General features: G+C 37.0%; 1 protein-coding gene across 1 annotated transcript; it reads left to right on the forward strand.

The window, feature by feature from the left end:
* Positions 1–1,025: 1,025 nt before the first annotated feature.
* LOC114174542 lies at positions 1,026–8,231 on the forward strand. The gene is made up of 2 exons (XM_028059377.1): positions 1,026–4,600; positions 4,787–8,231. Exons 1-2 carry the CDS (start codon positions 1,026–1,028, stop codon positions 8,229–8,231), a joined length of 7,020 nt encoding a protein of 2,339 aa, XP_027915178.1.
* Positions 8,232–27,571: the final 19,340 nt, after the last annotated feature.

Genomic DNA, 27,571 nt, shown 5'->3' on the forward strand with positions numbered 1-27,571 from the left:
AAAGGGTTAATATGATCAAGTTACCTTTCAAATCGGACTCCCCTGCTCCGGAGCGATTGGAACCTGCTGAGTCTGAGGAGGTGAAAGGGCTAAAAGAAGAGATCGAGAAGATGAAATTAAAAAATGCCAAATTAATTAACGAGCTTCAAAGTCTCCGACATGAGTATGTGGATCTGAGGCGTGATAATGAGGAAATGACAAAAGCGTATGAAGGGATTCTTAGGCAACAAAGAGAAGAACGAGATCATGCTTTCAGAGTGAAACAGGATTTGGCCGCAGCAAGCACCGCATTAAAATCAAAGGACCGAGAGAGAGATGCAGCAGCAGCATCTAAGCGCCAAAGGGATCAGTTGTGTGAAGAATTTAAGAGAGAGAAAATTGAAGCACTGAGACGGTTGCACAATGCTCAAATGAGAATTAGTGAGGTTGAACAACAAATGAGAGAGGTGGTGTCGACCTATGAGGTGAAGATGGACGAGGAGCGTTGGCATATAGCTGAATTGGAAAAGGAACATCGAGAGGTGATCAGTCGGATGAATGAGTACACAGTCGAGCAGGAAATGACTATAGAACATTGGAAGAGATGTTTCTCACAGCTAGCTGCCTTGGCGAATGGAGCAATTGAAGAAATCCCACGATTATTAGCTGAAGCAGAGGTTGCACTACCGATCTTCAATCCGCCAAGGGAGATTGAAGCTTTCTTTAATCATTGCAAGAAGTTGATGAGGGAGATGAAGAGCATGATAGTCAGGGGTAGGGAATAGGTTTTATTTCTTTTCTTGTTTAATGAATGTAGAAGACTTGTTAATGGTTGGGTTGTATCAGTTTCGTGTTAATTTCTATGATATATTTACCTTAACGTTCTCACAGCTTTAAAATTTCCGACTAGAATAAATGTTTTGCATTCATTTTATTTCTTTTCATTCTTCATAATTCATTTCATTTAACGAAATAATAGAGCAAAATCAAATACGACGGCAAAATTTCCACGACACCCTTATCGCACACGAGCTAACCACAGAAGCATGGAAGATTGGGAAGAAGCCCATGAAGCTGTGAAGGCTGACATTAACGAGCTAAAGGATCAAGTGGGCCAAATCCTAGAGGTTTTGAAGTCACTGAAGGCTTCAGGGGAGGCCTCATCCGCTAGGGTCGAGGGGAATGCTCATTCTTATGGTACGCCTCTAGGCGCGTCAGTCCCGTTCCCAATGTACGGCTTGCCTCCGGGATACACTCCTCTAGTTGGAGAGTATTCAGATGCAGAACAAACTTCTTTCTCTTTTCCTGCAGCTAACAACACACTATCGAACAGTACCCAAGGGCCGATGTTAGCTTCGACACCCGTGACAGGAGCGGAGATGAATGAGACAGTCACATTCACAGGACCGAGGATGACTGTGGCGCCCCAGCCTCCGAAAACATTCATCGATGCAGATGCTGCGACTAAAGCTGCACCACACGCTACAGTCCAAGCAATATCCACTGTTGTTGATGGGGCTAAGAGTAAGCTTGAAATTCTTGAGGAAAGGATTCGTGCCATTGAGGGTGGTGGAAGCTATGGGTTTGGTGATGTGGCGAGATTAAGCCTGGTTCCTGGTGTGATGATACCACACAAGTTTAAGGTCCCAGAATTTGAAAAGTATCACGGCACCACATGCCCTAAAAGCCATCTGACAATGTACGGTAGAAAGATGGCTGCTTATGCCTATGATGAAAAATTGCTAATACATTGTTTCCAAGATAGTTTGGCTGGGGTAGCATTGAATTGGTATACACACTTGGAGCCATCTCGAATTCATTCCTGGATGGATTTGGCCGATGCCTTTGTGAAACAGTATAAATACAACACGGATAGTGCGCCAGATAGATTGCAATTGCAAAACATGGCCAAGAAGGATACTGAGTCCTTCAAGGAATATGCACAACGGTGGAGAGAGTTGGCTGCTCAGGTTGAGCCACCTCTACTTGATAAGGAGATGGTGGCGACATTTGTAAACACGCTGCAATCACCATTTTATGAGCATGTATTGGGGAATGTGTCTTCCAATTTCGCTGATATCATCACCATAGGGGAAAGAATAGAAATCGGGTTAAAAAGCGGAAAGATTGCATATGGCCCATTCGCGGCTGCAACTCCTAAGAAACCTAATTTTATTCCCGGAAAGAAGAAAGAAGCAGAAGTACAAGCGGCCTCAGTGATGCCTGTGTGGGAAAGTCGGGCTCCTACGATTAATTATCGACCACACTTGAACCAACCTCCTTATGTGGCCAATGCAATGTCTGTTCATCAAACACGACCTCAGCAACAAGGGTTTTATCAACCGTCGAATCTTTATCAACCACAACGTGCTCCAAACAGTGCTTGGAAAACCGAACCTAACTCGAATTTCAACAGAAACGCGGGACAAAACGCTAATCTAGGGAGGAATCAAGAGAGGAACTTCGTTCATTTCACTCCTATTCCTATGTCATATACGGAATTGTTGCCTCATCTCCTCCAAAAGCGTTTGGTGGCCATTTGTCCGATGAAGCCTGTGCAACCTCCGTTCCCCAAGAATTATGATCCAAATGCCAAATGTGATTATCACGGAGGGGGAGTTGGTCACTCTATTGAGAATTGTGTGTCCTTTAAACACAAGGTGGAAGCTTTAATCAACTCAGGATGGATAAAGTTCCATGAAGACAAACCTAGTGTTGAGGCTAATCCCCTTTCTGGTCTTGGGAACCCTTCGACAAATGCCATTGAGGTTAAGAAACACCGACTGGTGAGGGATGTGAATGAAATTCGAAGCTCCAAGCGGTTTGTTTTTGAGACACTATTAAAATTGGGTTTGTTAAAAGGAGAATATAACCTGAGTAAAAAGTGTGGATTCCATCTGAGTGCTAAACATTCTATCGATGAATGCATAGAGTTCGAGGATGTTCTACAAAATCTTATAGACAGAAACTTTGTGCAAGTATGTCACGGACACATGGAGGATGAAGTATTTGCACAAGATGGTGCGGAACCCGGTGTGACTTTGCCAGAGCCATTGGTGATTCATTTCACTAGATCCACCTCTACCCCGACAATTCAAGAAAGACAATCTATTATTATCCAAACACCCTCCCCATTTCCCTACAAAAGTGAGAAAGCTGTCCCATGGAAATATGGTGCATACGTGTTAGGTGAGGAACAACGGGTAGGTGGTCAACCTAGCAGTGGTGAGTCAGTGGTGGAAAATATATCAGGCATCGGTGGAATTACGAGAAGTGGTCGAATCTTTACGCCTCCAAACTTGATGAAAGATGGAGTTGGCAATAATGAATCGGCGAATACCAAAAAGGCTAAGGAACTCTTGAAAGGGAAAACCATCCAAACCGACGAGGGTCTAAGAAAAGATGATGGGAAAGAAGTATCTGATGAGGAGGCTTGCGAGTTCTTGAAGTTCATACAACAAAGCGAGTATAAAGTGGTCGAACAGTTGAATCGCCTGCCTGCTCGAATCTCACTTTTAGAACTACTCATGCATTCAACCTCTCATAGAAAGTTGTTAATGAAGATACTCAACGGAGCGCATGTGGAGCAAAATATTTCTCTGGACAGTTTTAAGGGAATTGTTAACAATATCACTGCTAATAATTACCTCACGTTTACCGATGAAGAGATACCTACTGAAGGGAGGGGACACAACAAGGCCCTCCATGTCTCTGTAAAATGCTTGGATCATGTCATAGCACGTGTATTGATCGACAATGGATCTTCCCTGAATGTAATGCCAAAAACAACGTTGGGAAAGCTACCGTGTGAAGGTATTCACATGAAACCAAGTGCAATGATAGTGAGAGCTTTCGATGGGAGTAAAAGAGAAGTAATGGGAGAGGTAGAATTGCCGATCCAAATAGGGCCATGTGTCTTTCAAATAACTTTCCAAGTGATGGACATCCTTCCAGCATACAGTTGCTTGTTGGGTCGTCCATGGATTCACTCAGCGGGCGTAGTACCTTCAACCTTGCACCAAAAGTTAAAATATGTCATGGGTGACAAATTAGTGATTGTTTCAGGGGAGGAAGATATTTTAGTAAGTGGGCCTTCATCTTCTCGCTATATTGAAGCAGCAGAGGAAGCCCTTGAGACAGCCTTCCAATCTTTGGAAATTGTGGGAAATGCCTATGTGGAGCCCTTTCCAATGAACCCACACTTGTCGCGTACTTCCCTTATGACGGCCAAGGTCATGTTGAAAGAGGGATATGAGTACGGAAAGGGGCTAGGCAAGTACGAGCAAGGATTGATGTATCCTTTAGAAGTCACCGAGAAAAAGAATAAATACGGCCTTGGATACAAGCCTACTAGAGAGGATAAGAGGAGGCTGGCGGAAGAAAGGAGAGAGCGCGGTGTGGCTCGAATCCAAGGAAAAGGAGTAGGGTTAGGAAAGATTCGCATCTGTGACATCAGAGATAGCTTCCGCAGCGCGGGATGGATCAACACTAGTCAGATAGCAGTTGTCAGAGATGAAGATGAACCTGAAAGCTTGGTTTTTGTGCAGCCTTGTGCTCCAAATGCGCTACTCAACAATTGGGAGACTTTGGATCTACCCGTGATGTTTAATTTGGTTAAAATGTAATATTTTTAATTTATCCTATTGCTTTACCCGGAGCTTTAGGATTCATGACTTAACAGGATGACACCTTTTCCTTTATGCTCAGCGTGATAATCAATTTGTGTTTGCTACCTTTGTTATCTTTGTTTGCATTTTTCACTGTTTGTTTGTTTATTTATCTTTTTTTATAAACTCAAATAATGCAGATATGATAATGAATGTTTTGAAAATAACAATGTCGATATCCCTAACTTCGAGCACCCTGTCAATAATATGGAAGATGATTATGAAGGTGACTCCGAACCCTCCCCTGAACTAATGAGATTAGTAGAACAAGAATCTAGGGAAATAAAACCCCATCAAGAAGATGTTGAAGTGCTTGACCTAAGTGAGGGGGATGAAAAGAAAGAAGTGAAAATTGGCACGAGTATGAAGAAAGAAGTGAAAGAAGAATTGTGTGTGCTGCTAAAGGAGTTTAGGGATGTGTTCGCTTGGTCGTACAATGATATGCCTGGTTTAGATACTGATATAGTACAACATAAGCTTCCACTCAAACCGGAATGCCCTCCAGTCAGACAAAAGCTAAGAAGGATGAAACCAGAAATGTCATTAAAGATTAAAGAAGAAGTGCAAAAGCAATTTGACGCTGGATTTCTAGCTGTGGCAAAATACCCTCAATGGGTGGCAAATATTGTACCCGTGCCCAAGAAGGATGGGAAGGTTCGGATGTGCGTTGACTATAGAGATTTGAACCGGGCGAGCCCAAAAGACAACTTCCCATTACCGCACATCGATACATTAGTGGATAATACAGCCAAGTTCTCGCTATTTTCGTTTATGGATGGCTTCTCGGGATATAATCAGATTAAGATGGCACCTGAAGATATGGAAAAGACCACGTTTATCACATTGTGGGGGACATTTTGCTATAAGGTGATGTCTTTCGGGCTTAAGAATGCTGGGGCCACCTATCAAAGGGCCATGGTGGCACTTTTTCATGATATGATGCACAAAGAAATCGAGATTTATGTAGATGACATGATCGCCAAGTCTGAGTCAGAAGAAGAACACATCCTCAACCTAAGGAAATTATTTGAGAGATTGAGGAAATTTAAACTTAAACTAAACCCAGCAAAATGCACATTCGGTGTGAGATCTGGAAAGTTGTTGGGTTTTGTTGTCAGTCAAAAGGGGATAGAAGTCGATCCCGACAAGATGCGTGCGATAATCGAAATGCCTGCTCCCAGTACAGAAAAGGAGGTACGGGGTTTCTTGGGCAGACTGAACTACATTGCTAGGTTCATCTCCCAGTTAACCGCCACTTGTGAACCAATATTCAAGCTATTGCGTAAAAACCAGGTTGTTGAGTGGAATGAAGACTGTCAGACTGCTTTTGATAAAATCAAACAATATCTACAAGATCCTCCTGTGTTACGCCCGCCCGAACCGGGGAAGCCACTCCTTATGTATTTGACGGTACTTGATGAGTCAATGGGTTGTGTGTTGGGTCAACATGACAAAACTGGAAAAAGAGAGCATGCCATATACTACCTGAGCAAGAAGTTCACGGAATGTGAACAGCGATACTCGTTTTTAGAGCGAACTTGTTGCGCATTGGCATGGGCTGCCCATCGTCTAAGACAATACATGTTGAGTCATTCTACCTGGTTGATATCCAAGACTGACCCTATCAAGTATATTTTTGAAAAGCCCGCTCTCACTGGAAGGATAGCCCGGTGGCAAATGCTATTGTCAGAATACGACATTGTGTATGTCACTCAGAAGTCCATCAAGGGTAGTGCTTTGGCTGAATATCTGGTTCAACAACCCGTTAACGATTATCAGTCGATGCAACCCGAATTTCCGGATGAGGACATCATGACCTTGTTTGAAGATGACCAAGAAGATGAGAACATAAAGAAATGGACGTTATTATTCGACGGGGCTTCTAACGTCATGGGACATGGTATAGGGGCAATACTAATATCTCCAGAAAACCAATACATTCCAATGACAGCAAGGTTGTGTTTTAATTGCACAAACAATATCGCTGAATACGAAGCATGCGCTATGGGCATCCAAGCTGCGATTGAGTCAAAGGCAAAATTTTTGAATGTATATGGAGATTCAGCGTTGGTTATCCATCAACTAAGGGGAGAATGGGAAACTAGGGATCAGAAGTTGATTCCCTACAAAACTTATATCATGGAATTGGTGGAGTATTTTGATTTCATTAAATTCCACCATATTCCGCGAGAGGATAACCAATTGGCAGATGCCTTAGCTACTTTATCATCGATGTTCAAGATTAATCAGGATGGGGTAATGCCGATGATCCAAATGAAGAGTCATGAAGGGCCAGCATATTGCCATTTCATTGAAGAAGAGTTAGACGGTAAGCCATGGTATTTTGATATTAAACGCTATATAAAAACCAGAGAATACCCCAAAGAAGCATCTGAGAATGATAAAAGGACACTCAGAAGGTTGGCTGCAAATTTTATCCTGAGTGGGGATGTGTTGTACAAGAGAAATCATGATATGGTTCTCCTTCGATGTGTGGATGCAAAAGAGGCCGAGTCAATATTGGAGGAAGTTCATGAAGGAACTTTTGGCACACACATGAATGGACACTCGATGGCTAGAAAGATCTTGAGGGCTGGTTACTTTTGGTTGACTATGGAGAATGATTGTTGCACACACGTGAGAAAGTGCGAGAAATGTCAGAAGTATGCAGACAATATCAATGCGGCACCCACTACTTTAAACTTAATGTCTGCCCCATGGCCGTTTTCAATGTGGGGGATAGATGTCATCGGGGCTATAGAGCCAAAAGCCTCAAACGGACATCGCTTCATTCTAGTTGCAATTGATTATTTCACTAAATGGGTGGAAGCTGCTTCCTACGCTAGTGTGACTAGGAAGGTTGTGACTAAATTTATAAAGAGAGAGTTAATTTGTAGGTACGGGTTGCCTAGCAAGATAATCACTGATAATGCCACCAATCTGAACAATCAAATGATGGCCGAATTGTGTGAAGGATTTAAAATTCAGCATCATAATTCTTCTCCTTATCGTCCAAGGATGAATGGGGCAGTCGAGGCTGCTAATAAGAATATCAAGAAGATTGTACAGAAAATGGTGGTCACGTATAAAGACTGGCATGAGATGCTTCCCTTTGCTTTGCATGGGTATCGCACCTCAGTACGTACATCAACTGGGGCAACACCTTTTTCTCTGGTGTACGGAATGGAGGCAGTACTACCCTTCGAGGTAGAAATCCCATCCCTACGAGTGTTAATGGAGACCCAGTTGGAAGATGCAGAATGGGTTCAGGCCCGATTTGACCAGCTTAATCTCATTGAGGAAAAAAGGCTAGCAGCAGTGTGTCATGGACAGTTATACCAAAGAAGGATGAAAAAGGCATTCGACAAGAGGGTGCGCCCTAGAGAGTTCCATGAAGGCGAGCTAGTCTTGAAAAAGATCTTACCTATACAAAAGGATCATAGGGGCAAGTGGACTCCAAATTATGAAGGCCCGTATGTGGTGAAGAAAGCATTTTCTGGTGGGGCACTAATTCTCATAAGGATGGATGGAGAGGAGTTACCGTTACCGGTCAATTCTGATGCGGTCAAAAAGTTTTATACATGATGATTCCTTGATAGGAAGTGCTACTAGGGGATATTGACATTGTCTCCAAATTTTGTTGTATTCTGCTTTGTTTTTCATTCAATAAACACCATTTTTTTCTCTCCATAAATTTAAAGCAATGAATGTCACGCTGAGTTCGTAAAGAGAATAATGAACAAAAAAGAAGAGAATAAAAGTATGTGCATACTAACGAGGCATCACGGGTACATTCACTAAGAGTAGACTCATTTTTGGAGGGTGTCGTGGAAAAAAAATTAGTAAATAAAAAGGCAAAAAATAAAGCTTCATATGAACTTTATCCATGCATCCATGCATTTATGCATCCTCACCGCATTACATCTTTTGCCTAAAGATTGAATCTTGTTGGTTAAGCATTCAAGCAGTGTTTACTGACACATCAAAATCAAACTTCGGGTTCTCCTTTCATATATGGACTTTCTCCCCTTAGTTTTCTTATGTTTACATCAAGGCCCTCTCCGATGGAATGGTCATTGATTTCCTTATGTTTACATCAAGGCCCTCTCCGATGGAATGGTCATTGATTTCCTTATGTTTACATCAAGGCCCTCTCCGATGGAATGGTCATTGATTTTCTTATGTTTACATCAAGGCCCTCTCCGATGGAATGGTCATTGATTTTCTTTCTTTACATCAAGGCCCTCTCCGATGGAATGGTCATTGATTTTCTTTCTTTACATCAAGGCCCTCTCCGATGGAATGGTCATTGATTTCCTTATGTTTACATCAAGGCCCTCTCCGATGGAATGGTCATTGATTTCCTTATGTTTACATCAAGGCCCTCTCCGATGGAATGGTCATTGATTTCCTTATGTTTACATCAAGGCCCTCTCCGATGGAATGGTCATTGATCTTCTTATGTTTACATCAAGGCCCTCTCCGATGGAATGGTCATTGATTTTCCTTCTTTACATCAAGGCCCTCTTCGATGGAATGGTCATTGATTTTCCTTCTTCACATCAAGGCCCTCTCCGATGGAATGGTCATTGATTTCTTTGTCACATCATGATCCTCTCCTTTAGAATGGTCGAGTTTGTTTTCTTCTTTTGATCACGACCCTTTTCTTTGAATTGGTCTTGTATATGCTTGTTTTGTTTTTTCCTCTTTTCCTTTAAAACCCAAACGAAATTAGTGTTTTTATCTTTACTCATCTTTTACTTTGATAACCTATGAAAGTTAAAATTTCATACTATCAAGTAAAATCTAAGTAAAGAGGGGCAGCTGTCAACACCCAATTTCGTCCGGGTAACAATGATAAAATAAAATAAATAAATAAATAATTAATTAATTAAAGTTCAATTGAGAAGAATAAATAAATAAATAATTAAGAAAAGAAAAGAAAAAATATGTTTTGGTTTGAGAAAAATAACTATCTATTTATTTTATTATTATTATTATTATTATTATTTTTATATATTTTATTTTAGTTATTACATTATTTTTCTTTCTATTATTACAGCTCTTTTTTTGTTTTACGTCTCTCATTCTAGTTTAATAAAAATAAATAAAAAAGAAAAAAAAAAAAAGAAGAAAAAAATAGAGAGAAGGGAAAGGGGAAAGAAAAAGGTAACGTAAAGCCTCTCTTTTGTCAGACCCAAGCATGCTATGTTATCATGGTTTTGTATTGGGAAAGGTCTGTGGCATGGTCATGATGGCTGAAGGAGCAGGAAGCAACATCTGCTCTCAGTCTGGTCCCAAATTTCAAAATTGGAAGGTGCAGAGGGTTACATAATAAAAAGGGGAAGATTCATGAGAGAAGGGGTCTTTTTTTGAATTACTACAGAGAGGGGAGAGGGCACTAGAAATCAGTGAGGGAGAGAAGGAGTCAAATTTGGGAAACGGAAACAAAGCTGTTAGTGCATTAAGTTTTATTTTCACGGTAAGTGTTCTTAACTCCTCTTTAGTTTATGTTACCGTGACTTGATGTTGTTGTTGATGTTCATGGGTGTATGAATTAGAGCTTATGTTAATTTGATATTGATGTTCATGAATGTATGGATGGTTTGAAATGATCATGGTTATTCCTTTTGTTTATTCTTATTGCAACTGGTACAGTAAAGAACAGAGCACAATTTCTTTTATTTTATTTTTATTTTATCTGTTAAGATATGTTCTTGTTTGGATGTTACTGTTGTCCGAGTGAGTGCTGAAAAATAACCTCATCCTCAATCTCAATCTCTCTCGCCACCATCATCTTTCCCTCATCACCTTCACCTGCAAGACTGCCAAGCCAGAACCCAAACACACTTCACCATCATCTTCAAGTCACACCTGAAAATAAAACATAGACCCAAAAGCAGTATTCACACAGTCATCAACACAAACTCTCCCATCATCACCCCCATCATAAACTCGTCCGCCATTAACGAACCTTCGTCACCAACCAGCATATTCAATTTTGGACTCTTATACTGCACTACAAACACAAGACTCCTCCATCGTCATTTTCACATCCACCTGCATAAAAACCAAAATAAAGAAAAAACAGATACCAAACTCAGCACGCACACACAGAAGTTTTATCCCACAAGTCTTCATCCTAGTTTGGCACCACTTGAGACTCTTCGCACACTTTCACCTTCACCATCGCAACATTCCCACTCCCACGGCATACCCCTTTTGTAGAGCCAATCTCAACATCACATCACCATTTCGACAAAAGCAACAAACCAGAATCACATTCATCATCATCACTGTCACGCACTCAAATATACCATAACAACCCAATACAAATAAGAAGCAGAGGGCCGCCGGCGATTCGAAGCTCTGAACGGGAGTATGGTCGCTTGTGGTCGCGTGAACGGAGGAGTGTGGTCGCGTGATGGTTGCGGAGGGGGATAGTCGAACATCGGGAAGCTTGGCATCACCGGTGGCACGTCTCGTCGCGGCAGCAGCGGCGTTCACGGTGGCGGCCACAGACGTTGCGTCGTCGGAGTTCGAGCAGAGGAGTGTGGTCGCGCTCAGTGGCGAACCCAACGGCGGCGGCTCGCGCGAGAAGGAAAAGGAGCAACGCCGTCGGCTCCAAGCATCGCCGGTGAGGGCAAGCGGCGACGACGATGTGGCTGCCGTGTCTCGTTTTATATTTCCCGGGAAGTGGAGGAGACGTCGGTGCAGGAGCATTTCGCGAGAGAGGGGAGTGAAGGGTGACGGCGTCGCCGGTGAAGCCTCCGGCGGAGGTCGTTGGTGGCGGCTAAGGCGGACGCGCGTCCAGGCCTGGGGCTGTGTTGGTGGTGTCGAGAAGAAGAGATGCCATGGTGAGGGGAAAAAGCTTGGCTTCTGTTAGGGTTTTTTTTTTCTAAAAAATAAAAAGGGGCAGTAGGCCTTGAACCCTTTTACCACGCGCACCCCCTCTTTTACCTCAACCACACCCTCCTCCTTTCTTTTCGTGCACCCCCATTTTTAATTCTTACACCTCTGTTTTGCGTTTCCTTAACACATTCCTTTATTTACTGCACGCACCCCACCTGTTACTTCACGCACCTCTCACATGTGATACTCCTGCACCCCATGCCTATGTCTTTTGTTTTTGGGTTTGTTGTTGTATTTGCTTTGTGCACCCCACCAATTACTCGTGCACCCTTACTTTTTTGTTTTCCACTTTTATCCATCTTAAATATTTTCATCCTTTTATAAATTTACTTATTTATTTATTTATTTTTATTTATTTTATTTAAAAAAAAGGAAAACAATTATATTTGAACATTATAAAAATTAAAATATAGAAAAAATCAAAAAATGGTTCTCTTTCATTTTTATTGTGTCTGTCCGACCGCCCGCGTCGTGTGACACTTTCTTCCAAATAATTTAAAAAAATACTAAAATAATTTTCTTTCCCTTTTAGTGTCTGCCCGATCGCTCGCATCGTATGACACATGTTTTCAAATAATTCAAAAACACCAAAAAATATATAAAATTTCAAAATACAAAAACATCAACGTTTTTAAACAAGATATCTTTTTAAGAACTACGTAACCCTGATTTCTCATTTTTAATGAGAATACGTAGGACCAAGGTCAATCCTTGTCGGGCCCAAAAAACAAAAAAAATTATTTTTGTTTCTTTTTAGTTTTTTTTTGTCTTATTATTTTTTGGGAAAAGTTAATATTTTGAAAACCACATCAACTTTGCATTTTTTAATTAAAGGTACCGCCCTTGGGCGGGCGCGATAGGGTGCTAACACCTTCCCTACGTGTAACCGACTCCCGAATCCAAAATATGGTTTTTCGCAGACTTGTCTTATCTTTATGGTTTTCCATAGTTTTCCAGAATAACTATGGTGGCGACTCCCAAATCTTTTTTAAACTCGTTTCTTTTTTTGATTCGCCTTCTCGTCGCGATTCCGGTTGCGACAATAACTATTAATGTGGTAGCCTGACAACCTCTTTGCAACAGTATTTGGATCACGAGAGAATTCTTTAAGTTGAAGTGATACATCATAACTCATGGCTCTATCTTTGAACCATTCGCTAAACTCTTGACTTTGGGTTTTAGCTTTGATCCATTTTCTTCTTTTAGTCTTCCTATTTAACATCTCATCATACTCTCTATAAAAACAAATAATTATTTATTAATTATTTAAGTTATAATTCAAAAGATTAGAATGAACAAAAATAAACTAGTATCACACTTGATGTATATGTCTATTTCGTCATAGTTGAATAAGAGGTATCAATGAGTTTGATCCTTAGATGTCAAATCCAAAGAGAATAGTTTACCTTTTTTCTTACCACCCAAAGCACTACCTCTATTTGAAAAATAATCACAAACATCTACATCACATAAATCATTACCTTCGTAATTTCTTTTTTTTTCTATTCAATCTTGTATCTACGTCTTTATGCATATATCTTGAGCAAAGTGTCAAAGCTTCTTCTGCTAAATACCCCTCGACAATAGAACCTTCAGGATAAGCCTTGTTCCGAACATAACTTTTAAGTCTGCACAAATATCTCTCAATTGGATACATCCATCGAAATTGAACTAGCCCACCCAATCTTACTTCATTTGCTAGATGGATAGGCAAGTGAACCATTATGTCAGAAAAAACTAGGAGGAAATATCGTCTCCATTTGACAAAGTATTTCTACAATATTGGCTTCTAAGTAATCCAAATCCTGCACTTGGATCACTTTTTGACACAAAGAGTGAAAAAAAAGACCCCAAACGAATTAAAGGCCCAACCACTACATCAAGCATTGTGCATCTTATTGGAATTTGTAACAAGTAGTGTAGCATGAAATGTGCATTATGACTCTTATAACCACTTATTTTCTTTTCTCTAACATTCACACACTTTGAAATATTTGATGCAATCCCATCTGCTAATTTGGCAGACTTTAAAATAGTACAAAAAATTGACTTTTCATGTGCATTCATTGAAAAACAAGATTTTGCAAACTGTACACGTCCTCCATCAAGCTCCCAAGGATGAAGATTCTTTCTAATTCCCATGTCCTGTAAATTATAGCGTGCAATGACATGATCTTTTGTCTTGCCTTGAATATCCAAAAGAGTCCCAATAATATTATCACATATGTTTTTCTCAATATGCATTACATCAAGATTATGACGTAATTTATTTTGTGACTAGTAGGGCAACCAAAAAATATTGATCTTTTCTTCCATGAACCATCTTTCTTATTTTTTCTATACTTTCCAAAATCATTGTTAAAATCCTTCAAGATTTGTACAATACCAGTCCCTTCTAACACAGCTGGTGCAGACCCAAGTTCTTTCTTTCCATCAAATGACTTTTTATTCAACCTCCATGGATGACTTGTTGGTAAAAACACACGATGGTTCATATAACACATCTTATGACTGTGTCTCAAGTATGACGAATGAGTGTCATAATTGCAACATGAACATGCCAACCTTCCTTTAGTGCTTTAGCCTGACAACATAGCATACCCAGGATAGTCACTAATCATCCACAAAAGAGCTGCATGCATTTGAAATTTTTGATCTCTTGAGGCATCATATGTTTCTACACCTATTTCCCATAATTGCTTTAGTTCCTCAATTAGTGGTTGCAAATAGACATCAATATCATTTCTAGGTGATTGTGGTCTAGGAATTAATAGTGACAACATTGTGTATTCGGGTTTCATGCATAGCCATGGCGGAAAGTTGTACACCACCATCATGACTGACCATGTACTATATGATATACTCATTGTCTTAAATGGACTGAAGCCATCACTAACTAGACCAAGTCTTACATTGTGAGGCTCAATAGAAAAATTAGCATGGCATATATCAAATTCTTTCCGAGCTTCACCATCGGCAGGGTGACTCATTTTTCAATCTTTTAAGCGCTCTTCTTAATGCTACCTCATTAAATCTGCAGTGTTTGAGCACATAAATAGCATTTGAAGTCTGGGAATCAATGGAAAGTGTCTCAAAATTTTTGCAGGCACTTTCTGCTCATTCTTTTGTTGCTCTAAATCACCATGTGCTTCACCAAATTCCTTCCATCTTGAAACTTTACACTTCTCACAAAAAGTGTCATTCTTGTGATCCTTCCAATATAGCATGTAGTCATTTGGACATGCATGAATCTTTTTATAATCAAAGCCTAAATCTTTAATCATGGCCTTTGTTTTATTAAAAGATTCAAGAATGTTTAGATTTAGCATGACTTCTTTCAATAATTGTAAAAGGTAAGAAAATGAGGCATTGCTCCACCCATGAAGACATTTCAGTAGATACATTCAGATTATGAAAGAAAGACTAGAGAAACGTTGGCATCCAAGATATAACTCTTGTTTTGCTTCATTAATCAACTTGTAGAACTTTTTTGCTTCCTCATTAGGACCAGTGTTGTCCCCACTTCCTTCTACCACATTTCTAAATGTGTCATGCAATAATTCATCTATATTATCTTCCATGTCGTCATGACTTGGAGCAGACAATGATTGTATTGACTCCCCATGGTTTACCCAAGTGTTGCATCCTTTTAGAAATCCTTTAGCTATTAAATGATCATATACCACATTTCTTATTGCCCAATAAAGATTTCTACACTTGGAACAAGGGCATAAGATCTCATTCCCTTGAGCTCTTCTGCTAGCATATGCAAAATCTAAAAATAACTCTACACCATTAGCATACTCTTTACTAAACCTTGGAAGTTTAGTCCACTCTTTGTCCATCATCTTTAATCTAAAAGACGATAACATATTATAAGTCTCTCTAAAATTAACAATTTTAAATAACAATAGGAATAACATCTTCCATAATTTGCTAATGTAAGCTAATAACAAACCTGATATTGTAGAATCCACAACATGTGTTGTAATAGTTGAAGCACAAAAATTTCAGAAATCGTACTCCTCTTTCTGATCACTAACATAATATGAACTAAATTAAAGAATTTTAAACAAATAAATTAAAAACTAATATGAAAATTAAAACAATTAAAAATCAATAAGAATAATTAAGAAATTAAAAATGTAAACATTGTAAACATGTTAATATTCCTTCACCTCATGCAAATGAGTTCTCAAACGGAAGGTGCAAATGCAGGAACAAGAAATGAGAGCTTAAAAGTTAAAAGTAAAGAAAGAAAGCAGAAATAACATTTTCTCTCTCTTTTTAAAAGGAGTGTGCATCTATGGATCTTTCAGTACTATTGTGACTAGGCTTCTGAAATCGGAGCAGAGGTTATGGTGTCTCCCTCAGAATTTATGTGATGAATTGCATTATCTAACACATTAACACCACACACAACAATACGTTGAAATTAGACTATGATAATCATTAAACCCGAAGAAATTACCAATCTACCCACAAGTTTACTTTTCTAGTTTCCTTTTGTTTCTAATATATGGTTAGTTACAACCTTTTTATGTTGGTTTTCTTTTAGGCTTTTTGTAACCTTTGATGAGTAAACAAAAGAGAACCAATGTAGTAAACGTCAGAGAAATTTGTTTCATGACTGTCACCGTTTCAACTTTATCACTTCTATTAAAACAAAACATGATTACTTCACTTTAAACAAATACTAATGATATGATAACAACTACTAATGGTTATTTTTCAATTTCAATGGTTATAGTAATAGCTTCTGCACACAGAGGTTTTAACATCATTTACAATTTATATTCTGAAAAACTTAGATGTAATCACAGGTTCTGAAGAAACTACTTTGTATCTTCAGAGAAATATGATTACAACTTTACTTCTCTTTTACTTATAAACTAATTATTACAATATGATTACAAATTTAATTTATATTATATATACAAAATCTTTCTTTCTTACACCTCCTACCTTTTGCACCCTAAGGTTTTATAAGACAATACGTAATCATGAACAATAGTTTGGTCATTCCGTAGTAAAAATAGGAAGAAATGGCCCAAAGTGCATTACACTGAACTCTTAATTCTTCATCTAGAGAGTCCTAGTTTCATACAATAAAATCTGACTTCTTGTTCAGCATGTAATTCCATTTTTTATTTTAAATAAAAATCATATTTAGAGTGTTCAATATGCCTATAAGCCTTAGTGTAAGAGGGAAGATTAATTAATTAGTTCAACTAAGAACAACTACAGTAGGTATACTAAGAACAAAAACAATAGCCCTCAATTATACTCAGAAGCAAAATTAATTAAACCAAATTCAAAGAAATTAACAAAATCAGGGACTTAACACTAAATTGCATAGGTAAGAGAAAAACCTTGATTGTACTGATCAATTATGAAGAGACTAGAAGCAATGTAGATGTAAAAGAGATAAACCCAGGAATGTGAGATGTCAAAATTACAAAAGGGGAGAACAATGAGTGTTAGAGAGAAACGATGAAGAACGACGAGCAATAAACGAAAATGAAGAACAGAGAAACGATGGCTCAGCTACCAGAGAAACAAAAATTGCAACAGTGAATGGGAGAGGAAGCTGCGACGCAGTTAGACTCGAGAGGAAGCCACGACGCAGTTGGACTCGAGAGGAAACCGCGATGGTTGAACTGGAGAGGAAGTTACGCGATGTAGTTGGACTGGCAACAATCAACGGGGGAGATGCAGTGGTGTGCAACCGTGAATGAGAGAGACAATATGTGAACATGCAACAGTGAAGAATGGGAGATAAATTTTTCGATCTAACATAAGGGAGGGAAAGGAAGAAAAACTATTAAAGTGGATTTCACTTTCTTTCAGACCACATTTTTTTAGCCCACGTGTTTTAAAGACAACGTTCAAATAAATGTGGGTCTTGATTTGCTTTATATCACATTTATAAAATTGTTGTATTGAATATATTTAAGCAACATTTATAAACTTGTACTATATTTTAGTGTGGTCTAAAATGCAAAATGACCTAGTGTCTACACACTACACAATTTTTTACTTCAGGCAACACTAAACTTGACCGCAAGTACAAAATTGTTGCCTAAACGTAATATAAGCAATGATTTCATGGACACGACTTAAAGACTACCAATGACAACAACTTTTGAAATGTTGGTACTTTATACTACATTTATTTAGGTGTTGCTTTTAAAATGTATTAACTATGCAATAAAAATGTTGCTTTAAATAAATTTTAAAAATTTAACTTATAAAAATTTCTTCTTCCCTCTCTTGACAGTGAAAAAACACAAAATAGTACTTCTTCACTCCCACATTTTTAGACTGCAAAAACCTAAGTGGCTTGTTCCCTCCCGCGTTGATTTCACTTTTCGAGTGTTTCCCTCTCGGCCTTAGGACATCTCATAAGTCCCAAATCACCAACATTGACCCTTCCTGTGCTCACTTTTTAGTAGATTAAAAACAAAAAACAACATATTAATTCATTCATGCAATATGATTCAATAGATTAATAGATGAAATCTATCAACTAATATTCTAGAAAATTATACACAAATGCAAAAAGCACCAAACTCACTCAAACAACATTCTTTATCAAACAAGATACGTTCCAATCAATATATCGAACTTATTTGTATTACCAAATAACGTAAAAACACATGCACACATTACAAAGATTGATTTAGTGAGTTTTCTTGAGGTTTAAATGAAGAACAAGATGGGGGAGAGAGGATCACACGGTGATTTTTATACTGGTTCACTCAATACATGAGCTACATATAATTCATCAAGACAACCTGAGCTTGATTATGCACTATATCAAAAGATTTACAAAATCGCTTAAAGATTTAACTTTTGAATGAAGAAAAACACCAAGATTCTTGAATCCCATAAGAATCTAATCCCCTACATTGCAAGAATCCCACTTACAGACTTGGAATCACACCACGAACCACACAAAAAGCACAAGAGCAACCAAGCCTGATGGAGGCTCTCCTTAGCCAATCAAACACATATTTTTCTAGCTTCAAGTAAGCAAAAATTTTCTCCCAGATCTCAAGATCTTCAAACACCAATTGCACACTATGTAATCTAGAGAGAGTTTTCCAAATTCGTATAACTATTTTTCGCGCTAAAAAATATGAAGTGTTACTCCACTCTCTGAAAAACCAACTTATATAGCTTGGTCACAAGTGAATTCAATAGGTTGATTTGTCCATACAATCTGCTGATTTCACTTGACTTAAGTGAAAACAATCAATCGAATAACAATTCAACTGATTGAAGACATTCATACTAAAACTATATGCAACAAGCCTTTTAACCTGTTAAAAACTTTTTTACAGATTGAAAAGGGCTCACATAAGACAAAATACATCTATCCTATGCCATATAGTCTACGAATACAATACAATCTTCAAGCTCTGAGATCTTCATGATAACTCCAGATGCAACAAATCAAAAGCTTGATCAACAATAAATCTTCACCAATTCTTCATCAATCTGCATATGATCTCATGCACTTGCTTCATCAAACCCATGCACCTAGGTCACTTGTGTTAACACATTTTCCTTTATACAAGGAAAAGCTAATTGTGATAAAGGAAAATCACAAAAAATATTACGAACTTGGGACATGTAAGTTTTTGTGTGCACACATTTGAAGAAGATTTAGAGGAAGATGGTTTTCTCTGATCATGATTCTGTAATCAATCCTAAGGGATATGAAACCTCAAAGAAGAAGGCATAATTATCCCTTAAACCAGACACACTCTAAATTTTGGAAAATCACTAGCCATAAAGATAAATCCTACACATAATAACGCCACACACTCTCCAACTGCAACTTCTTAATTGTACGCGAAGAATGAATATGAAACACCATAATAAAGTACAAGCACAAGAACTCTGTAACATTAATCTTTGCACCATTCATGCACAAGGAGACTTAGGTTTTTCACGCCATTGTGAATAACTAAAGAATACTCATAGTTTCACTTACATTAAACCATCCATTTATGTTTTTTTTTCACTGACTTTATCTCTTTCAACAATACAAAAAACACATGGTTTACAATAGACTTGTATATTTTATAAAAAATATAATTTTAGAAAAATACTATTCAATACATTGATGAGTGCATCTTTATGCCCTCATTTATCCTTTAACCTTGATTTATTAATTAATTTTTGTGCCTTAAAAGATTGTTTTAATTAGGGTTTGTTATAACGGGGTTTATTGAGCATTAGATATAGAAACATGTTAAAAATAACTTTTTGATTGCATAAATATTCTTTGGATATTGTGAGGTGTGAAAATAAATTGATTAAAGCTTTATAAAACCTTAAAGATAAAGCCACAAATAACAAATAATCAAAACTAGAAAAATTGAATTCAATGAAGAAGGCAAGAAAAGCATGAAAAATTGAAGAAATTTGGCTAAGGCAGGAAGAAGGAATGAGCAACAAAAATTTGACCTCTTGGTTTTCTCTATTTTTCTACAAAAAGAGCTTTGATAATTGATAAATCTTTATGATAAAAGCTAGTTTTGGGAAAATATATCTTCAAATATTTTATTTGATATTTTTAAATAATTATCTTATTTAATTATATCAAAAGATAATGTTTGCCAAATCTTTTTGAGTTTAATAAGATCTTCTTAAATCCTTTTAGATCTCCAAAACAGTGAAATATATCTTGAAGATATTGGATTATTTTAGAAGATAATTGGAGGATATTACATTATAAGAAAGAAGATTACACAACAGAAAAGTGGAAAACAAAGCCCAATCCAATTTCTATATAAAAAAAAAGTTATGGAAACACATTAAGGGAGCTTAGGAACCCTTTAGGGGACCTAATTTCGTCCTCTCCACCATCTTTCATGCCATCCCCTTCATTCTCTCCTATTTTTATGTTCTTTTATGTTCCATGGGGTGCTAAGCCTCTAGGGTTGACTCTACTATAATTTCTTAACTAGATTCCTAGGATAGATGAATAAATTTGTTTGTTCTTTTAATTATTGTGATTTATTTTATCTGTCTTTTATCTTTTAATCAAGTAAAAGTATGTGATATTAAAGTCTTGTTAAATATCACGAGTGTTTACTTATATGAGTATTTTAAGTGAAAACACAAGTCTAAACACTTGAGTGAATTTTGGAGGGAAAATATACATTTTAACATGAGTGATCTCTTTCATAATTGATTTTCATGTAAATTCACATGTGCTGAAAAGAGAAAAATTTTCCTTTGCATGATTCATGGAAACTTGGTTATTTTAAAAGGTTGATTAGTTTCTAGTGAAATTATTTTCCTTTGATTTACTGTTGACAAAAATTTTGAAACTACGAAATTTTTCCCAGGAGTATAAAAGGATAAGGGTGGGGTGCAATGAGTACATATTTATGCCCTTATTTAGACTTTAATCTTGATTTCTTAATTATTTTTGTGATTTTAAAGATTGTTTTAATTAGGGTTTGTTATATTTGGGTTTAATGAGCATCAGATGTAAAAACATGTTAAAATATCTTTAGTTGCATAAATATTCTTTGGATAATTTTTGGTGTATTAATACAGTTGTAGCTAAGTTGAATTCAAGGAGGTGCGAAAATAAATTGATTAAAGTTGACACCTTAAAAATAAATTCAAGAATAACAAACAATAAAAACCACAAGGACACTTTACATAAATTCTTTTTAATATTTTACACACGCATGCATGTATAGACTCGTATGCACACATTGGAAGACTCCATTTTCATCTCTCTCTTTTTCTCTCTTACCCACATGCATCATTCTCTTTCTTTCTCTTTCTAAGTTTCACTCTACATTTTCTCTACCTTCATCCCTTCAAATCTAAAAGGAATTGTTTTACAAAGAGGGATAGGAACACGTTTTGAAGTTAAAGGGAGATAATCTTATTTTAATAAGTGTCTATATACTAGATGTTTTAGTTAATACTTGAGGTTTCATATAAGCTAGTAATTGAAGGTATTATTTGGTACCCTTACTAAGAGATAACATAAGTGCATAAGCAAAGGTTTCATCTAAGTTACTTAGCTACTATTTCATCTAACATCCTCTCTTAGCGATAATAGGCACACCTAAGTGAATGTTTCATGTGAGCCACTACATCTAGTTCTTCATCTGATGCCTTCACTTAGTGAAAGCATATGTGATTAGGTGAATATTTCATTTTAGTCACTCTAGTGAGTGTTTTGTTTAACACCATCACTCAAGTGAATTGCCTTTGAAGCAAAGATATCATCTAATGTCCCTATTTTAAAACTCTTTTGTATAAGATTAGTAATTTTCCTTTGAAAAAGTTAGAAGCATAAGTTAGTCGCAGTTGCGCCTTAATTAGGTTTTCAATTGTGGAAGTCATGTTAGGATCAAGCGCTTACCACTAAGCCAAAACCTATAGCCATTAGTCAGGACACAACTCTTTTTACTTAAAAGTGTAACACAAGCCCAAGCGTCACGATTCGATTGTGACTCGACCCACTTGGCCTCTACCACGGGACAATTGATGCCACATGCAACAATCTCCCCCTTAGCAATTGTCCTACTAGGAATCCCACTTGGATTGTGACTTGGCTCACCTGGCCTCTACCACGGGACAATTGTGCAACCCATGAAAATCTCCCCTTAACAATTGGCCACCAAGAATCGAACTCGTAACCTGGCTTTGATACCAATTGTTAAGATCAAGTGCTTACTACTAGGCCAAAACTTATAGCCATTAGTCAGGGCGTAACTCTTTTTACTTAAGAGTGTAACACAAGCCCAAGCACCACGATTTTATTGTGACTCGGCCCACTTGGTCTCCGCCACTAGACAATTGATGCCACATGCAATAAGTCAACACCCTAATTTGGAAGTCAACCTGTAGTCCTCTTCATCAAGGAAGTAAAAAACCTTAATTGAGAACAGTAAGACCCGAGAAATTTAAATAATTAAATAAATAATTATTTAATAAATACGGGTAATGAGAGTCTTTATGACATTAATTATTAGTCTTTATGACGTGGAAAAGTACTAGCTCAAGTGGTTGAGTGTACTGGATTACTATAAAAGGACTTAGGTTTGAGTCCTATGTATGTCAAATTGTGTGTTAATTTAATTGCTTGTTGTTTTAGTAGTATATTTTATCTTGGTGCATGATATTAAATTCCTAAAGGTGTAAAAATTATCACGAGACTTGAATTGGTTGAATTGGTTATGCACTTGTTTGGTAATTGAATGGTTGTGTATTTAAACCTTGCTAAGAACGAATTAAGTTTTCTTTTTGCCAAAATTTCTTTTGGCATGAATATGAAAGGGCAGAGAAACCAAAAGATAGAGTCCATTAAAGAGAGATAAAGGCTGGAATAGTGGTGGCACAAGAGAAGTTCTAATCCTTTCAAATAGAGCAAGAATTATCCAGGTTAGGGGAGTTCCTTTTCGTGTATACATATGTTGTAGTTGTTTTCGTATTGTAATGTGTAAATATAGTGCCTCTGCATACTCAAACTCGTCTCGTTTTTGTGTTTCTGGAAATATTCCCAGAAACTACCTAGCGGTTTTTAGTGTGTCGCTAGGCGACGCATGAGTGATGAACCTAATTCTGGGTTTTTGAGATAAACAGCTTGGCGGCAAGGGTGAGTCCGTTAGGCGACGCAAGCGTTGAAGTGTTCTGTATTTGTTTTGAATTCTGTGATTGGTTGAATTCTCTGGAATTGTTTATGTGCACGATGTGAATTCATGAAAAGTGTGAAATTACGAAGGTTTATGTGTGCGTATGAATCTTGGGGATTGAATGGGAAGCATTCATTTGCGGTAACCTTGTTAGGGTTTGGGAGATGATTTAGTGATTCGATTTCTTAAGTATAATTATGAATCAATTACGATTTGGTTGGGTTAGTATGATGTTATTGGTTGAGTAGGCATAAAGAATGGAATAATTATGAACTATTGGTTCATGTATGAATTACTGGTTTTTGTAGGTTAAACAAAATGGTGTTTAAAGGCACAAAAAAACCTGGGTTTTTCCCAAGTACTGATGTGCCGCCTGGCGGCATATTATTGGCCACCAGGCGATAGTGGCGAACCAATATAGTTCTAGGAAGATTGGGCTGATGGTTGAGAGAGATACGAGTGAGATGGGTGGACATGGAATTAGGCTTGACAATGATATAAAAATAAGTGACTAGTGGATAGCGATGAACTAGGTAAGCTTGGAAGGGGGATGGTGCAATTACGGTAAATTAATGTAGGGATTGGTAATGAATCCTTGGTGATGGCTTGATAATCTGAAACAGGGAGAATGGGAAAAAGGAGGATAACTAAATTGGGAATGTTGGTTCTGTGCACATGAAGTTTGGTGAATTTAGACATAGAAGTTGAATGATGAACCCATATATATTAAAATTGGCTAAGTATCGGATTTGGTAATGAGCTGAATTTGGTAGTAGGGATTGAGGTAAGAATTAGGTTATGTTATGAGTTTTAGATGGACTATGGCGGTTGTTGTTTTCCAAGGTTCAGTTTAGAGTTAAGTTTAATCAGACGAATAAAATGGGTGTGTAACCGAGAATGAAGCATAGATGCATGTATGGCATTGGGAATTAGGCACTATATTGAGTTAAATTTTTTCATAAATTTTTATACATTTATGAAAAACATCTTGAAATAGTTGTATAACACGATATTGAGTTAAAGCTAAAGAAAAATCAAGGAAATATAAAGATGTGAACAAGATAGCAGGACACACAAATTTTTATACTAGTTCACTCTTGCAAGTTACATCTAGTTAGCATATGCAACCTGAGCATAGCTTTCCACTAGAGAAACATTCAATGTTTTAACACACACAAGCTTGCAAAATTAAGACACCTTTCTTGAAATCTACTAAAACTACCTACCCAAGTAACACCTTGTTGCAATCGGGACTAAACCCAAAACCAAACAACACATAACAAAAAACAACATTAAGGATGTGAAAAAGCAACTCCTGAATGCTTTCTTTACTCTTCATACACTCACACTCACATCTTACATCAACGGAAATCTTGAAGATGAATTGCACTCTTCACAAACACGAACACCTTTCTAGGAACTATGTGATCTCATGAAAAAGTGCATCAGTGATTTTTCAAAAAAATTTATTAAAAAAAATATGTGACCTTCGTGGATTATAGGTCTTGATATAAAAAGTATGTGTGCACTAACATATTTAGTCGATTAATACTAACTATCAATCGACTTGTTTAACTTAACTAGTTAAATTAATTGATTGTTAGTAAATTTAAATTGGTTACCGTGTCAATACATTTTCTTTTGCAGATGAGTTAATTAACCTATTAAAAATATGTTTTAATAGATTAGCAAACTTAGAGACACTAACGTAATCCTAAAATAGTTTATTAGAAATTCTTCATTATTCTTCACCAAGTCTTCAAGAGCCACACTTTGGATTCATTAAAGCACGACATTTCTTCTAGTTAACAATCTCCTTTTGATTTGATGAAGACAATAATCCTACACCTTTCAAAAAAAAGCAAACAAAAACATACACATACAAGAAAGAGAAGAATAATCGTTCATTCATATAAATGGAAAATCAAGCAAGCTTCCCTTGCCAACAGGAGACATTTAACAACACATTTAAGAAGACACATATTTTTCTCCCCCTTTGGATTCATCAAATATCACATAAGCAGGAACATAGTAATTTAGAAGGTACTAAACCAAGAAGAATGGAAATGAGAATTTTTATAAAGGCATGTTCTATTTAGCCAACTTAATCACCAAGTAGATCCTTGTAGTACAATTCACCTAACAACTCATGAACATTGGTGATCTACTCATCCAGGTCTTGAAACCATGCATTGCAAAAGTTGTGGTGCTCATCTTGAGCCATATTTAACACCTGGAGTTGATCTATTATAGCAAGTTCAAAGGGAGAGTAGGCAAGACTCTTGGCTTCTGGTTGATTTTATGGAATCAGATATGTAATCATAGGAGTAACTTGTTCTTGGTTAGGAGCATTACTCGGGTCTGTTTCATCATCATTTGCACTAGAAACAACACCCTCACTTATTTTTTTCTCTGGTGAATCCTATCTTGTGTAAGGTAAGACATGAGATGTGTTGGTTGTTCCCGTAGATTCTTGAACTTTATCATCTAGTTGAACACCAAAATGCTATATGAATTTAAAGATTAAAACCACATAGCGAAACCTAAAGTCCGCCAATCATTTGGCTTTCATCATGTGATCTCTAATCACAAAGGTCTAATCCACTTGGAATTTATTCTGGATATGGTACATAAGAGTTATAACCCCTTCATTAAGGCTTGAATGATTATTTCCCCTAGGTGTGAGCTGCCAAGTCATTACGAATGCAAGTAATATATCTTCCATCTTAAGGTTTCCTACACGGAAGCCTTTGATTTCTCTTAGCCTTAAAAGGCAGTGATGGTAATACTAGACTTTATTGAACTCATCAACAACCTCTGTATTTCTCTTGCTTACCTAAACACCCCTTTATTAAAGATCAACCACATGCTTCCAAACATCATATGTGATTTCCATTTTAACACCTTTGACACTTGACTTGAGTATTTGTCCAGAAAATTAAAGATTTCTATAGAATTATTTCACCAAGCTAAGATATGTTTCCTAACAACTCCAAGAAGGTCTTTAAGTGTTGGTGCTTGAGCAGTTTGTACAAATTATTGAGATTTTCAACATTGAGCCATCAGAACATTATAACTTTAGGAATGTTGATCTGCTTCAAAGTCATTTCTAGTAGAAACATTTGGATTTTTGCTTCATTTCTAGTAAACCATGATTCTAATCAACCAGTAATGGGATTTCTAGATGATGTAAGAAGGTTAGTGAATTGATCCTCCTCCTTTGAGAGTTGTGGCAAGAACTATGTCTTGACATAATGATTCAACAAGTTAAAATTCTACAGAAATTGATGAAGAATGAGCATGCACCTATTTATTTTTATGATGCAATGAACTGAATGCATGAAGTGATCAGTGTAACTAAAAGAAATGTGACCGTTTTGAATTGGAAAATGTGACACATTGCTTCTGGTAAAAGAGAATCAAAAAAGAGTTGGTCACTGAAACACTTTTTGCTTAGTTAAAGGAAAACGAATGAGCTTTTTTATTAAAGAATGAACACAAGTGCCACGTATGATGATCAAAATGATTCTCTAATTTATTTAAGCAATATTACTTAAATCTAAGATACCCAAATAAGTTCTTAACCTATTAAATCAGTCACGAGATAGGGTTTGGTAAACTAATAAGCCAATTGTTTTTCTATTTCGACAAATTGAACTTCACAGTCACCCTTATTTATATGATCTCTTATGAAATGATGTCTGATTTCTATGTGTTTAGTGTGTGAATGTTGAATGGGATTTTTTGTAAGATTGATAGCTCTAGTATTATCATAGAAAAAGGTTACTTTTACAAAATTTAGGCCATAGTCAAGGAGTTGATGCTTTAACCATGTAATATGTGCATAAAAACTTCCAACTGCTATGTATTCAGCCTCTGCTATAGAAAAGGGTAATACATGGCTGCGTTTTACCATTCCATGAGATAATACTTATCCAAGCAAGTGGCATGTTCCTCTTATGCTTTTATGATCTAAGTTGCAACCTACAAAATTATAATTAGAATACCTAGCTAAACTTTATTGAAGAGTTACATGGATACCATAGTCCAACATTTATTGTTCATTTAATATAATTCAATATCCTTTTTGTTGTGTTGTAATGAAATTCTTGGGATTTGATTCATATCTAGCACACATACACACACTAAACATAATGTCAAGTCTGCTTGCAATCAAGTATAGTAAAGATCCAATCAATCCTCTATATTTCGTAAAATCAATTGCTTGGCCTTTTTCATCTAAGTCCATATAACAATTTGTGGCTATAGAAATAGCAACTTATTTACACTTATCCATCTCAAAATTTTTCAGCAGGTCAAAACAATATTTTGACT

The sequence above is a fragment of the Vigna unguiculata genome, chromosome 2 (genome assembly GCF_004118075.2).
Source record: "Vigna unguiculata cultivar IT97K-499-35 chromosome 2, ASM411807v1, whole genome shotgun sequence".
In the NCBI taxonomy this organism is placed as follows: Eukaryota; Viridiplantae; Streptophyta; class Magnoliopsida; order Fabales; family Fabaceae; genus Vigna; species Vigna unguiculata.

Bases quoted from the DNA above. Each gene is read 5' to 3' on its own strand.
- LOC114174542 (XM_028059377.1), top strand. From the start codon at position 1,026: ATGGAAGATTGGGAAGAAGCCCATGAAGCTGTGAAGGCTGACATTAAC. The intron at 4,601-4,786 runs GTAATATTTTTA...CAAATAATGCAG, and splicing joins ATGTTTAATTTGGTTAAAAT to ATATGATAATGAATGTTTTG.